This window comes from Monocercomonoides exilis (genome assembly GCF_001643675.1).
Source record: "Monocercomonoides exilis strain PA203 chromosome Unknown scaffold1-2713096, whole genome shotgun sequence".
Taxonomy (NCBI): Eukaryota; Preaxostyla; order Oxymonadida; family Polymastigidae; genus Monocercomonoides; species Monocercomonoides exilis.
Window position 1 is genome coordinate 132,747 of NW_027150546.1, and position 14,891 is coordinate 147,637.

Consider the following 14,891-nt stretch of genomic DNA (forward strand, 5'->3'; position numbering starts at 1 on the left):
CTATTTATATGGAAGAAGTTAGAAAAGGATATGTCCAGATTTATACTGGAAATGGTAAAGGAAAAACAACATGCTCCATTGGATTAGCGATGCGCGCCCTTGGAGCAGGAATGAAAGTCTTTATTCATCAGGTTGGATTTTTCAAATGTATTTTAAATATGCTAACTTGTTAAAAAAAAAAAATCTTTTTCAAAAGTTTTTGAAAGGCAGAGAAGTTAGTGAAGTGAAATTTATTCATTCTCTTCAATCAAAAGGATATCCAATTCAGCTTAATCAAGTTTATTTATTTTTTCGAACATAAAATAAAATAAAAAAATCTAATAATTATTTTTAGAGCGGGACTCCAAATTTCATTATTGGTAAACCCGCAAAAGAAGATATCGAACGAGCAAGAAAAAGTTACAATCAAATTATTTCCATGTTCCGCCAAAGTTCAAGCAAATCTGAAGATGAAAAATCTTCATGCAAATCTTCGGCATCTCCTGAAAGTAGTTCAGAACTTGGTGATTTTGTCCAATACAATATGTTTATTCTTGATGAAATTTTGTCTTGTATCTCACTTGGGATATTTTCAGAGGAAGATATCATTCAATTAATGGAAGAGAAGCCAAAAGAAGTTGAACTTATTTTAACAGGAAGAGGCGCTACAGAACGAGTAATTGAAAAAGCTGATCTTGTGACTGAAATGAAAGAAATAAAGCATTACTATCATGCTGGCGTTCCAGCAAGGATCGGAATAGAGATGTAGATATTTATGTATTTTTTCCAAAAGTGTTTATTTGTTTCATTTCAAACTTTTCAAAACTGTTGTTAGACAGCTATTGCCCATCCAAGGAGCGAAAAACTAAGACAGATTGCAAATCCAACAAAAACCTGCGAATTTATCCATCCAAGAAAGAGAGTCCCCACTGAAGTTGCAGTTGTCTTTTTTGCAACAGCGTCATTATCGATTTCAAGGATGATAACGTACATTGAAATAACAAAAATGATCATTGCAGTTGTGAATAAAATAAAAAACGTTATCCAATTCATAGGGGTTGTATCTCTAAACATTTTAATACTTAAATTAGTGGTTGTTCCTTTCATAAGTGCGTTGATCCTGTAAATTCCAGTTGTATCAAAATTTGTTGTTGGATGATACAATGTTAGTAATTCTTCTGGTTTTGGTGGATGCTTTCCAGCTAAAAGTGGATCATAATCTTCTTGTTGAAGTTGCCTTGGTTGCCTTGATGGTGTTTTTGGAGACGAACCGTGAGAAGGAATCTTTTGTTTTGCTTTTGAAACTTGAGCATTTTGTTCAACTTTTGGTGGAGGACTAGAACTTGTCGCTTTTTTTGGAGGAGGTTTTGTGGCTGTTGCTTTTTGTTTTGGGCGTGTTGGAGATTGATGAGGTTGTTTTGAGTTTTGATTGGCTTTTTGTGAAGAAGGGGGTGACGATTTGGGGGAAAGGGAAGGACGTTTATTTATCGTTTTTGGAGGCATTTGGATAAAAATAAAAATGCTTCACTGTTTTACAGAAATGGTTCCTGTTGACAAATTATGAGTTATATATTATTATGGCTTTTGCCATAACTAATCTTGATGCAACACAAAGACATAAATGAAGATACTACGATTCAGACAATGATTAAAAATAATCAAAAACTCTTGGAACAAATACAGACAAACGATTTTATTTGCGCTAAAATTTCTTCACTTCAAAATACTTTTCAAAAACAACTTATAAATGAATTTCAAGTTACTCATTTTAAACTTTCTAAAAAACGACAGCAATTGATTACAGCCAATTTACAATCGGAGGCAAGCTACCGCGTGGTATTAAATAACTTATTGGCGTCTTCTACCGTGGTTCTTCAAGAATGTTATTCTTTTTTTTCTTCTTTAACAAATTCAACTCGAATGACTGCAAACTTAAATGAATCGATTCCAGCTAAGCAATGCGAAAGCTTTGATCCATATATTTTAGTTGGAAATGATGCAATGTTTGGTTATTACTTCCGAATATTTGTGCATTTTCATCATAAACATCATAAAAGCATGATTAATTTAACGAACGAATTAAATTCGTTTATTCCAGAATTCAAGGATTTGCATATAACCACGATTGAAGGTGTTTGGCCAAGGCTTTTCGATAGACTGATTTTTTCTTTGTTCAACTCAGATGAACAAAAATTGAATTCAAATTTATTGAACAATTATTACTCAAATATTAAATCTCATAAAGAAAATCCAAATGCAGTTAGAAGATTGACAGCTATTGAAAACAATTTTGGGGCACGGACAAATATTCGGCATTCAATTTCTGTCAGTACATTTTCAAACAATCAAAGTGATCATACAAATATTATGACAAAATCACTTTGCAAGTTACAAGCAGAATCACAGAGTTCTCAATCTTTTTCTTCTGCCTCTTCTTCCCTTGCTTCGTCATCTTCTTCAAGTTTAACATCATTCTTTTTTCAGCCACCACCACCGCCATTATCATCATCGTCGTCATCATCATCATCATCAACCCCCTCTTCTCCCCGTATCCTTCTGTCCCGTTCCCCTTCTTCCCTCCACGAAACCCGTCAGAGCTGCTTCGCCCGCCTTGTGTCCTGCGTCCATCTGGCAGCGTGTGCAGGTGCTCCACAGACAGCATTTGACATGGGCTTCTGGATATCCCACCAGGATGAGGTGGTTGCCAGATGCTCTGCTATGCTGAGAGACACGTGCTATTTGATAGGCACAGCTATTGAAAGGTTCAAGGCAGAGGTGAAAGCGGACTTTTTGAGGATTCTAGTGAAGGAAAGGAACAGAAAGATGAAGGCGGAGAAGGAGAATGAGGTTGTGGGTGGAGAAAAGAACAGAGGAAATGAAGAAGGAAAAAAGAATGTTGTTGAAGGAAATCAAAGAAAACGCAATGGTTCTTCAGCAACAACAATTTCTTCTTCTATCCCTTCTTCTATTTCTTCTTCCCCCTCTTTTCATGCGCCTCTTCCTCTTTCTTCATCGTTTTCTGCGCAAAAAGATGAAGCAAACGATTTAAAAATTAATGAAACAGGAAAAAGTCATAAGAAGCAAGGCAACATAAATGAAGATAGTCAAAAGGAAGAAGAGAAAGAGAAAGAGAGAAAAGAAAAAGAAGAAAAAGAAAAAGACAAATTAAAAAATTGTCAATCAAAGAATGAACAACAAAATGAAAACGGAATTGAAAAGGATTGCGAATGCGAGAAAGAGAAAGAGAAAGAGATAGAAAGAAAGAAAGAAAAAGAGAAAATAACAGAAGCAGAAGAGGAAGAGGAAGAGTATGAAACAGAAGAATATGAAGAAGAATATGAAGATGAGGAAGAGAAAGAAGAAGAAAAAGCTGAAAACAATGAGAAAAAGGAAGAAAAAAATAGAAAAAAAGAGAAAACAAAAAAAGAAGAAGAAGAAGAGAAACAGAAATCTGATGAAAGCAATTTAAGTGACTCCTCTGTTGGAAAACTGAATACGCCAAACAATAACATTATGGATGAAGGAGAAAACAAGAAATCCAGTAATGCTTCAATAGCAGTTGACGCAACATTAGCTCCTCAGACATTATCTTCTTCATCTGTTGCTTCATCATCATCTTCTTCTTCCTCTTCTTCCTCTTCTTCCTCTTCTTCCTCTTCTTCCTCTTCTTCCTCTTCTTCCTCTTCTTCCTCTTCTTCCTCTTCTTCCTCTTCTTCCTCTTCTTCCTCTTCTTCCTCTTCTTCCTCTTCTTCCTCTTCTTCCTCTTCTTCCTCTTCTTCCTCTTCTTCCTCTTCTTCCTCTTCTTCCTCTTCTTCCTCTTCTTCCTCTTCTTCCTCTTCTTCCTCTTCTTCCTCTTCTTCCTCTTCTTCCTCTTCTTCCTCTTCTTCCTCTTCTTCCTCTTCTTCCTCTTCTTCCTCTTCTTCCTCTTCTTCCTCTTCTTCCTCTTCTTCCTCTTCTTCCTCTTCTTCCTCTTCTTCCTCTTCTTCCTCTTCCTCTTCCTCTTCCTCTTCTTCTGAATCAACCAACACACAAGAAGTATCCAAGCCATTCATTCCATCTGCCTCTCTTTCTCTCATCCACACCCCTCAGCGCAACAAAAGAAGAAGACAACAAAATTCTTCTTTTGCTTCTTCTTCCCTTTCTTCTTCCCTTTCTTCCTCTTCTTCTTCCTCCTCCTCAAAATCCAACAAATCTTCCTTCTCTTCTTCCTCTTCCTCTTCCTCTCCATTCACACACAAATCAGACACGGATTCTCTCTCTCTCCATTCTCTCACTCAGAAAATCATCTTTTTCACTCAAAATGTCTCTCGTGCCCTTTCTGAACACATCACAAACGCACAAGAATACTCACAGCTCTTCTCATTCAGCCAAAATCCTTCTTCTTCTTCTTTCTCTTCTTCTTCTTCTTCTTCCTTCTCTTCTTTTCCTTCTCTTTCCTGGCAGAAGCTCCTCCAGCTGCACAAATCTCCTTCTTCTGAAGGAAATGCTCTTTTTCCTGCTGTTTTGCTTCTTCTTCAGTTTGCTCTTCTTCCTTCTCTTCTGTCTGCTTCTACACTTTCGTGGCGGCTGCCTGAAGAGAAACAGGGGAAGGTTGCAATGGATGGAGGGAATGGAGTTAAGGGAGTTAATGGAGAGAATGAGGAAGAGAGAGAAGATAAAGAAGATAAAGAAGATGAAATGAATAAGATGAATAAAGGAAGCAACGAATGTAAAGTTCATGGAGAAGATAGAGAAGATGAAAAAGATAGAGAAAATAGCGAAGAAATAGAAGATGCATCCAAAGGAATCAGCAGAATTCGCAAGATAAATGGCATTTTCCAGAGTGTGAGTGGGAAGGACACGATATACACAGCACAGACAAGATGGATGAGGCTGTTGTCTTTGAGGGATTTGGGTGTGGATGAAGAGTATATTCCAGAGGGGCATATGGAAAGGGTGGAGAGGAAGAAGAGAGAGAAGAGAGAGAAAGGGGAGAAAGTGAGGTTGTTTGAGAGCTTGTTTGATGTGAGGTGTGTGGAGGAGGGGGAAGAAGGGGGAGGAGTAAGGAGGAAAGAAGGAGAAATGGAAGAAGAAAAAGAAAAAGATGGGATGAAGAATGAAAATGAAACGAATTTATCTGAAGAAAATGGAACATCCAAAGGCAATTTTCCGACAACAACAAATTTAACTCCATCTTCCTCTTCCTCTTCTTCTTCCTCTTCTTCTTCCTCTTCTTCTTCCTCTTCTTCTTCCTCTTCTTCTTCTTCTTCTTCTTCCTCTTCTTCCTCTTCTTCCATTAGTCTTCTCCCCCTCCAAAGATGGAGAGATGTTGATTATTCAGATGCTATTTCCTGTTTTGATGAAATTGTTCTGTCTTCTTCTCCCTTTGAGCAATTGCAGCTGATTGTGAAGGGATGCAATGGAGTGATGGCTGCTGCATCAGATGTTTGGATGAGGAAGATGAAGAAGATGAAGAAGGAGAAGAAGAAGAAAGAAGAAGAGAAAGAGGAGAAAGAAGAAAAGGAAAAGGAGAAAGTTGATGAAAATGAAAAAATTGAGGATGAAGAGAAGAAAATGAATCGCATAAATTCTGAAAGGGAAGAAAACAAAGATATCAAACAAGATAATTTTTCTTCATCAGAAGAAGAAGAAGACAATTGCAATAAAACGTCAGATGAAACAAATAAAGATACTTATTTTGATCCAAAAGAGCAAACTTCATCTGCATCTTCATCTTCTCCTTCTTCTTCTTCCTCTTTCTCTTCTTCCTCGCAATCATCATCATCATCATTTTCTCCACCATCAAAGCTAATCCTTCCTCATTTGTATCTTCCTTCTCTTCCACAAACACCTCCTTCTCCTCTTCATTCGCCTGATGCCATCAACAACTCCTCTGAAAAAGACAATAAACTTCTGAATTATTCAGAATATTCACAACAAACAGAGAAATCTGAACAATTTGAACAATTAGAACATTCGATTCATTCGATTCATTCACCCACATCATCTTCTGATCATATCGCTATCTCTTCTTCTGAAATAGATGCTTCTATTGATTCTTCTTCTAACACTTCATTATCATCGTCGTCATCATCATCTTCTTCTTCTTCTTCCTTTTCCTCTTCTTCTTCCATTTCAACACCTCCTTCTCCATCAACATCTTCACTTGCTTCTTCTTCTTCTTCTTCTTCTTCCACTTCTTCTTCTTCTTCAATCTCATTCATTCCACCTGCTGCTGCCTCTCCTTTTCTCGAAGATCCTTCTTCATTCACATTGCTCACCCCTCCATCTACACCCCCTGGACATACAAAAGAAGAAGGAAAAGGAAAAGAAGGAAAAGAAGAAAAAGAAGAGGGAGAAGAGGGAGAAGAAGGAGGAGGAAGAGGAGGTTTAAAAGAAGAAGAACAATTAGAACACAATGAAATAACAATGAAATCAGAGAAATTCGAACAAATGGAACAAACAGAACAATCAGAACAATCAGAAGATGCTGATGATAATTCCAATAATTCTTCAATTCCACAAAACCCTCCAAAAAAGATAGCACCTCAGCCTCCTGCTCCTCTTTCTCCTTCTTCGGATGATTTCTTTTGGTTGGATGTGACTTCATCATCAACATCTTCTTCTTCTTCTTCTTCTTTCTCATCATCATCATTATCTCCAGAGAAGATGCAAGAACAGAACGAAAGAAGAAGAATAAAAAAAGGAAGCGGAAGAGATGGCAGTGAAATGGATTGTTTTAAGTCAAAAGCAGAAGAAGAATCGCTTGTAACAGCCGACAACTTCCTCCCTCTTCTCATTTATGTTCTTTCTCAGTCGCTTTTAAGCAATCCTTTTCATCTTCTGTTTTTGATCAACAATTTTGTGCCGAGGCAGCAGCGGAGTGGGAAAGCAGAATATTTTCTTGTGTCATTCACAAGTGCTGTGCAATATATCCTGAATGCAACACCAGAGGAGATGGCGACGCATATGAAGGAGGGAGAGGAAGAGAAAGAGAAGGAGAAGGAGAAGAAGAGGGGAGGGAAGGAAGGAAAAGGAGAAGAAAGAGAAAGAGATGGAGGAGAAGTTAAGAAAAAAGAGAACAATGTTTCTGATGTTGAGAAATGTGAGCAGAATGATGAAGGAAGGACAATTGTGAGTGAATCGCAAACACATTCAGCCCATTCACAGGAAATTCAAACAACAAACTCTTCGGTTGATGCATCACAATCGTCCACTCCTTCATCATCCTCTTCTCCTTCATTATCATCTTCTTCTCCTGCATCCTTCTCCTCTAAGCGCTCCTTCCTCTCCTTCTTTGTCCCTCTCCAAAGAAGATGTCTGTCTGATGCTCAGCGCAGTGTCTCTTCGTGTGTGTTGATGGCGCCTTCGAAGGAAGTCTGCCATTTTGCTCATCTTTCCTGTGCTCATTCTGTTCTCTGCCCTGTTTCAGAGGTGGATGATGTGGAAGAAGAAGGAAGAGAAGGAGAAGGAAGAGAAGGAGGAAACGATGAGAATGAAGAAGAGAAAGAGGAGAAAGAGAATAAAAATAAAGAAAACAATGTTACAACACTAAGAAACAATAAAATATTCGGAAAATCCAAAAGAATCAATGACACCCCCTTCCTCCCTCTTGCTCGCCCAACCCCTCCTCTTCCACTGTCAACACCTCCAATGCGCTCTTCTTCCATTTCTTTGGATTCTGTTGGCTCTCATCACATCAGAGATTCCAGGTTGATACCTCAACATCCTCCTCTTTCTGCTTCATTTGCAAATTATTCCTCCTCCTCCTCCTCTCCTCCTCCTCCTTCTTGTTCTTCTTCTTCCACTTCTTCTTTTTCTTATGCCTCTGCTTCTATTTCTTCTTCTTCTTCTTCTTCTTCTTCTTCTTCTTCTTCTTCTTCTTCTTCACCTTCTTCACCTTCTCATTCTCGTTCTCGTTCGCCTTCTTCTCTTCATTTATCTGCTAAACAAGCACCGCCCACCCCTCCTCCATCCAGAGAGGATGAGCTGCTTCACAATGGAACTGCTGTTCAACCTGTCACTTTGACAAAAGATAATCAGAATGAAGATGGAAATAGTAATCTTGCTGTAAATAGTGGGTGTTGTACCTCTTCTTCGTCTTCTTCGCCTCCTCCTCCTCCTTCTTCAACATCCCCTTCTCCATCTCTTTCTCTTTCTCCTTCATCTTCCTCTTCCTCCTCGCCGTCATCGTTATCGTCACCATCATTATCATTATTACCACCACTCCCACCAATCCAAAGATTCACATCCGACAGTAATAATAATACCAATGATGATGGCCATTCAATTTCTTCTTATTCTTCCTCTTCTTCCTCCTCTTCCTCTGATGGCTCATCCCTTTTCTCTGCTGCCTCAGCCACTGCCTCTGCCATCCCGTCTGAGCTGCTCCTTCTGAAAAGAGGCAGATCAGCTTCTCATCCATCCAGTTCTGATAGGCATGCTGCTATCATTTCTGCTGCTTCTGCTTCTTCTGCTTCTGGTGTGTCTGTGAGCGGATCTGATAGTGAATTGCAATCTGCAAATAATTCTTCTTCTTCCTCATCTTCTTCTGCTTCTGTGTATTTGAACAAAACATGTTCCAGAACGAATGAAGATGGATTCAAAACCAATACCTCTTATGCAAATAGTTATTTCAGCAATCAAAGTGATTATGCAAAGCGTTATTCAAGAAAACTTGTTAGTCAAAGAGATCCGATTGATTATTCAGAAATGTATAGCAATATTTCGTTTTTATTGGTGGATAACGAAAAGTGAAAGTTTTTGTTTGTTTATTTTGTTTGTTTGTTTGTTTTTGAATGTCTTTTCTTGTGTTGAATAATTCTTTTTCTTTCTTTATGAGTTAGTTTTTGTATCTATTGGTTTATATGAACCAGATTTGGTGAGATTAGCAAATTGTTTTTTCATACTTATTTATTTTTTTGTTTGTTTGTTTATTCTTTTCGAAGGATTTGATGTGTTGTATGGTTGTTTAGAAATTGCTTTGTGTTTAAAAAATTATGTTTTGCATTGCTAAAGTGTGTTATTTCATCTCTAAAAAATTCTGTCAAAGGTGAAAAACATCAAAAAAATCAATTTTTTGAGGAGAACCTCAACATTTTTGTATATTTTTTTCAGTAAATCATGAGTGCATTGAACTCAGTGCATTTTTATACAAGAATCAATGCTTCATCCAGTAGCCAGTGTAGAAAGAAAATAAACAACAATATTGCCTGAAGATGGATTGAATGTGTTTTTTTTATGTTTCACATTCATAAATTTGTTATTTTCTGTCAATTCCAGTTTTCAACAATTTATTCTGCAAATAAAAATTATTGTTGAAAATTGAAAGAAATAGTTTGTTTATATTTAAAAACTGAATTTAATGGTTCAAAGGCATCGTGAGAAATTAAAAATCTGCTGATAAATAAAGCAATTTCAAGAAAAAGATTGCCCACTTAAATCAAATAATTCAATATATTTCTATGTAGAATTATAATTACATCTTCTATGTTAAAGAGCATAACTTCAACGATTTTGAAATAGCTGAGGTTAAAAGCCAATTATCTCAACCAGATACACCAAAACTTTCTAAATCTTGAAATTTTAATATACAAAAAGAAAAAGAAATGTGAAAAACAGATTTAAGATTTACCGTGTATATCCATACAAAGCAATACAAAGTTTTTGGAAATACAGTTTCTAGAAAAAGAATAATCCTATATAAAAGAAAGAACATAATCATGTTGTAAAAATAGCTCCAACCAAGCACAAGTACAATATACCTCAAAATAAATAAAAACACAAGTGCTTGTGTTGACTAACGTTCTCTGGTGTATTCTATTTAATTTTCTTTGGTTTCGAGCACAATTGGCGACACATTGTATCCGTCAACAACGACCACAAACGAATCCCTATGAAGCCATTTGCTATCGAATTCAACTGACACTGTCTTTGATGTCTGAGGCATCAGACCAAACCAATTATCGCTGAAATACACAGGAAGCACTCGAGAAGTCAATGGCACAGAAGTTGAAGAAGAAGAAGATGATGATGATGGCACTCTGTACAATTGCAAATGCACCAAAAGCGCTGGATCAGGTGATGTGTTGATGAGTGTAACAGAAAAGCGTCGAATGCTGCTTTGAGATGCAGAATCGGGCAATGAACTTGGTGTTGCAGACCAAAATGACAGCAGCGATGGTGCTGGCGTCTCTTCAACTCCTGAAATGCCTGCTGCAATCGTGGCATTCTTCAACCCAGAAAAGTCCATAAACGAGCGACTCCCTCCGACTTTGTCCCAATAAAAGTTGTCTGAAATCACTTCCACCTCCTCTCCCTTCACCTGACTTGCTCTTGTGCTCACAAAGAAGATCCCTTCCTGAGGCGCCGAAAAGGCAAATGGCGGTGGAGAAACCATCGTATTTTCGCTCATCGTCATCTCTCCTTCAAAGCTGTTCAGCTTCTTCCCATGGAGATCGTGCACCCACACTTCAATCTTCACATTCTCCCATCTTTTCCACGCGTTGTTCACAACAGAAATGTTCTTGCTGTCGATGTTGTACACAACACTGAACGGCTGGTTGCCCTTCTTGCACCCAAAATACCCTGCATTCGTGTCGAAGAAGAAATCGTACGTCTGCCACACCATCGAAGGCCAGCACGACTGGCTCATCCACATCAGCAGCCCTCGGCTTTCCCGCAATGTGGATCCTTCAAACATCGCCTTATGGTTCTCATAGTTCACAAACTGCGACCGCCAAACAAACTCCTCAAACGGATTCGCTGCAAATGATGCTGAGCAAATCAATGACGAGGTGTTTGAATCGTTTGAGTTTGTAGATGAAGAACCCGCACAAGCAGCTTCACTTGCAGCCTCTTTATTAAAGACTCTATCATTGCCAAAAAGCGTTGCTTCGCTCAGGAACCTTCTTCCATTCTGTGCAGAACCCAAAGCAAAGTCATGAAGCCCCCACAGCTCGCCCCTCGGCCACAGCCGATGTGCTGGCAGCATTTCTCTGATGGAGCGCGCACTCGGAACATTCGGCATCCCCATCTCTGTGTGGAACGTCTTCGAATTAGACCGATAGTAATAGGCTGGCCCTTGCACCGAATATGGCCCGTTCCCTGTCAGCGCAACTCCCTCTGTCATTCCAGTCGAAGAGCCCACAAACAATCTGCTCCCATCCAGTTCTGTTGTTGCCTGCTTCAGCGGTTGATACAGCGATGCAGGTGGCGATCCTTCGTTCCTGCCGCAGTACACACACAGCGATGGGTGCTTCCGCGCCCACCTCACCTTGTCTCTTGCATTTCTCATGAACATCTCAGGATCATCTGGTTCTGGCCCGTCCCACGGGTTTGCCAACCAGAAGTCATCAAATACCAATATTCCATTCCTGTCACACGCCGAATAGAACTCTTCGTCTCCTGTCATCCCAACCCAATTCCGAATCATCGTGAAGTGCGCCTCTTTGTGCAGCCGCACACGTATCTCGTAGTCTTCTGCTGTTCGGCAGCGCATCATCGACTCGTCCATCCCCCAGTTTCCGCCCGAGCAAAAAATCGGCTTGCCGTTTATTATCACCGTCAATATTCCGTTTTTCGGGAAATACAAGTCCCTCACTCCAACGTCGAATGAATAAAAATCACTCAACAGTTTCGTGAGCTTGTCACCATCATTCGTGCTGTTGGAAGATGACTGCTCATTCAGCATCATTTTCCCTTTCGCTGCCTCTTCGGTGATTGTATCAACAATTTCTTTCGCTTCCACATGGCACTTGTAAAGGTGCTGCTCGCCATAGCGATTCGGCCACCACAACTTTGGGTTGTCCAGTGTGGCATTGATCTCCACTGTCTTTGTCTCCTGTGCACTCAGCTCCAAAGTCTGTACAAACTCAACATCTGTTCCTTCGAGTGTTGCTCTGACCTCCACCTTCTTGGATTCCGCTGGCTGCATCTGCTTCGAAACTGAAACGTCGTTCTGCTCACTTTTGCTCCTGTCTCCTTCTTCTCCGCCGACTGCATTCATCACCTCACACCGAAATGTCAGCTGTGCCTGCTTCGAGTTTCCCACGCTCCTCACATGTGTCTCCACCCACGGGTCTCGCACCACCACATCGCCTGTAAACGTCAGGTACACATCGTTGTATATCCCTGTGTTCCGCCCCCTCACTGTCATCACCCAGTCCCATCCCACACTCGCGTGAATCGTCGGGTTGTCTTTCCCCAGAACTCCTCCGTTGTGCCCTGCATAGCTTTCTGTTTTCGTGTCAACTTCTCCAGGGTTGTTGCATCGATGGATAAACACAGCAATGTGATTCAGTTCTTTCTGCGATGCATTTGAAGATGACCCAGACAGCCCATCAGCGCCATTCTCTGCAGCCTTCTCTGGCTTGTATTTGATCAGGTTTGTAATATCATACTTCCCTCGAATGAACGCTCCTTCAATCCTTTTTGACAGAAGCACCCCATTCACCCAAATGTCTGCCTTCCAGTTGATCCCGTCGAAGTTCAGCCAGCACCGCTTCCCTCTCATCTTCTCGCTCACATCAAACCCACTGCAATACCAAAAGTCTGTCGTGAAGAACCAATCAGAGATTTGCAGCTGCTGATCCCCAAAGTTCGGATCAGGTATCGCCCCCACGTTCAAATAAGACACAAGCACTGTTCCAGGCACTGTGGCAATCACCCATCCATCTTCCATTCGATCCGCTTTGTCCGCTTCTTCCTTTGCTTGTTCGGTATTTCTTCCAGCCGTGCCCCCAGATTGTTCTCTTTCTATTATGTCTTCATCAAACTCTTTCCCAAGCGACAATTCACTTCCCTTTCCCTCCACTTCTGATGCCCTCTTCACTTTCCAGCTTCCCCCACTCAAGTCTTGCCGCATCCGTTTTTCGTCAAACGGCGGACGAGGGCTTGGCTTCACAACCAGATCGTTGCTCCCAATCACTTCGATCTGTGCAACTCTGATCGCGGAAAACCTCGATGGAGCATCAAGAGGCGATGAGAGAGGCTTTGCAACTGCACCTCGAACGAGCAACTTCATCAGCCTGCAAAAAATGCCATCCTTCAATTTGATTGTGTGCACTGTTCCTTTGCTTCCACCGCTTCGCTCCTCATACACACTCGCAAACGCTGCCTTTCCGTTTTGCAATTCGCTTGTGCTCCCGTTGCTCACAAGGATGTCGTATTCGTGGCCGATGCTGTCCAGCCCCCACGAAATCACCACAGTGCTCAATGAGCTCAGCGCCCCAAAATCAATCACCACCCACTCGTTGTTGGTTGTCCGCGCCTCCCAATACTTGTCTCTAACTTTCGCCCTGTTGCTCGCTGGCCGATGAAGAATCGACTTTCCGTCAGCGTCAAGCAGATCAAACTCCGCCAGTTCAAGCATCCCCCCATACATCCCTTCTGTGTTCCCGTTGTTTTTTGTGATGTTGAGTCTGTATGTCGCGAAGCGTATTTCTTGATCGATTTGGAAATGCGAAGCTTCTGTGACGTTTTCCTCAAACATGAAGTTTGCAACATCGCTCAGGATAGCCCACGTTCGATTGTCGTTCGATCCCAACAGCGTCCACGACTTCGGGTTTCTGCTCGACGCATAAGTCCCAGGCCGGATTGTGTATGAAGACGCTGGCTTCGCTGACGATGGAACAGTCACATCCACCCATGTCTGCGGGTGGATGCAAATGAATGTTTGATTGCGGTTCCTGTTCAGCAGCGTTCGCACCGAATGAGTGCGCGGCTGATCGAGCCATTGAGACGAGACGCTGATTGTGTTGTTGGGCTTCAAAGTCGAAATTAGTCCGTTTGTCGTCAGATGGCCTGTTTTGTGAACATCAATCGAGCTTGAATGATACGCAGCTCGAAGGAGCGCAATATTTCTCACCTCAGAAGCAACATTTTCATTGTGGAAAACATCAGAATGTAAAAATGATGCAAGAATCAAAATGAGCAAGTAAATTCTAATCATTTATTTGAATAAATTATTTACAGAAATGGAATTGGATCTGACTTCTGTACTAAAGCTTAAAAATTTATCTAAAAATGAAAAAATATTATTGATTCTTCCTTGATCAGAATTACCTAAATTCATTGCTGAAAGTTCAAGATAACTATTTTTTTTAATATTTGATTATAAATAAACAACAAACAATAATATTGTGTGAGTGCAATTAGACCTGAGCGACACGACAAGCGAATTTTTGTTGCTGTCGGTCACTAAAAAAAAAAAAAAAAAAAAAAAAAAAAAAAAAAAAAAAAAAAAAAAAAAAAAAAAAAAAAAATTACAACACTTCCTCTGTTTAATAAATTAATAAATTCGTAGTGTTTTTTTAAATAATTAATTTTAAATTTTATTTTAGTTTTAATTGAATCGAACATTTGATCTGGAAATCCATTTTTTTATTCATGGATTAATGAAACAAAAATTTTTTGAAATTCATCGTTTATCATTTCAGTGCAAAAATGAATAGGACTAACACTAATATTTTCATGAACAATTTGAATTGCAATTTCAAGATAATTCATTCCATCCGAGCTTTTGAAAGTTCTATTTAAAATAGAGAAATTGTGTGATTTTCTTGTATAAATTCATTCAAAAAAATATAGATTTCATCTTGTCCATAAGAGTTAGAGGTTTGCTATCATTGTTGCATTTGAATTTATGATGACTGTATTTATTTCTGTTCTTTGCCTTTATCAAAAAGTTATTGAATGTTCTGAAAAATTGCGATGAGAGACAGCAAATAGTTGAAATTGGAGAATTGAAAGAAGTGATGAAGGAAATGTTTCGAAAAGGACTGGAATCGGTTCTCACAAGAAAACAGTCAAGTGAAATCCACAGAATGATTGAAGAAAAGAAGTTATCATTGAACAATATAACAGTATTGTTTTTAAACGTTAGATGCTCCAAAATGCTTATATTTTATGTATTCAATGCTTTAGCAACTCAC

At 39.7% G+C, this 14,891-nt stretch overlaps 4 protein-coding genes across 4 annotated transcripts; 2 read left to right on the forward strand and 2 right to left on the reverse strand.

Moving 5' to 3' along the window:
- Positions 1–8: 8 nt before the first annotated feature.
- MONOS_9292 (putative cob(I)alamin adenosyltransferase) lies at positions 9–748 on the forward strand (the record flags this gene model as incomplete). Its single annotated transcript, XM_067879777.1, has 3 exons — positions 9–147; positions 207–277; positions 335–748. The coding sequence occupies 3 exons, from the start codon at positions 9–11 to the stop codon at positions 746–748; spliced, it is 624 nt and encodes a 207-aa protein (XP_067736108.1).
- A 62-nt stretch (positions 749–810) lies between these two features.
- MONOS_9293 (uncharacterized protein) lies at positions 811–1,554 on the reverse strand (the record flags this gene model as incomplete). The annotated part of the gene is made up of 1 exon (XM_067879778.1): positions 811–1,554. The coding sequence occupies exon 1, from the start codon at positions 1,480–1,482 to the stop codon at positions 811–813; it is 672 nt and encodes a 223-aa protein (XP_067736109.1). The 5' UTR covers positions 1,483–1,554.
- A 22-nt stretch (positions 1,555–1,576) lies between these two features.
- Positions 1,577–8,715, forward strand: MONOS_9294 (VPS9-ankyrin-repeat protein (Varp); the record flags this gene model as incomplete). Its single annotated transcript, XM_067879779.1, has 3 exons — positions 1,577–3,520; positions 4,013–7,670; positions 8,037–8,715. Exons 1-3 carry the CDS (start codon positions 1,582–1,584, stop codon positions 8,713–8,715), a joined length of 6,276 nt encoding a protein of 2,091 aa, XP_067736110.1. The 5' UTR covers positions 1,577–1,581.
- A 569-nt stretch (positions 8,716–9,284) lies between these two features.
- On the reverse strand, positions 9,285–14,019 carry MONOS_9295 (putative Exo-beta-D-glucosaminidase precursor). Its single transcript, XM_067879780.1, has 2 exons — positions 9,723–14,019; positions 9,285–9,656 (listed from the first exon to the last, which is right to left on the reverse strand). Exon 1 carries the CDS (start codon positions 13,907–13,909, stop codon positions 9,782–9,784), a length of 4,128 nt encoding a protein of 1,375 aa, XP_067736111.1. The 5' UTR covers positions 13,910–14,019; the 3' UTR covers positions 9,285–9,656; positions 9,723–9,781.
- Between the last annotated feature and the right edge of the window lie 872 nt (positions 14,020–14,891).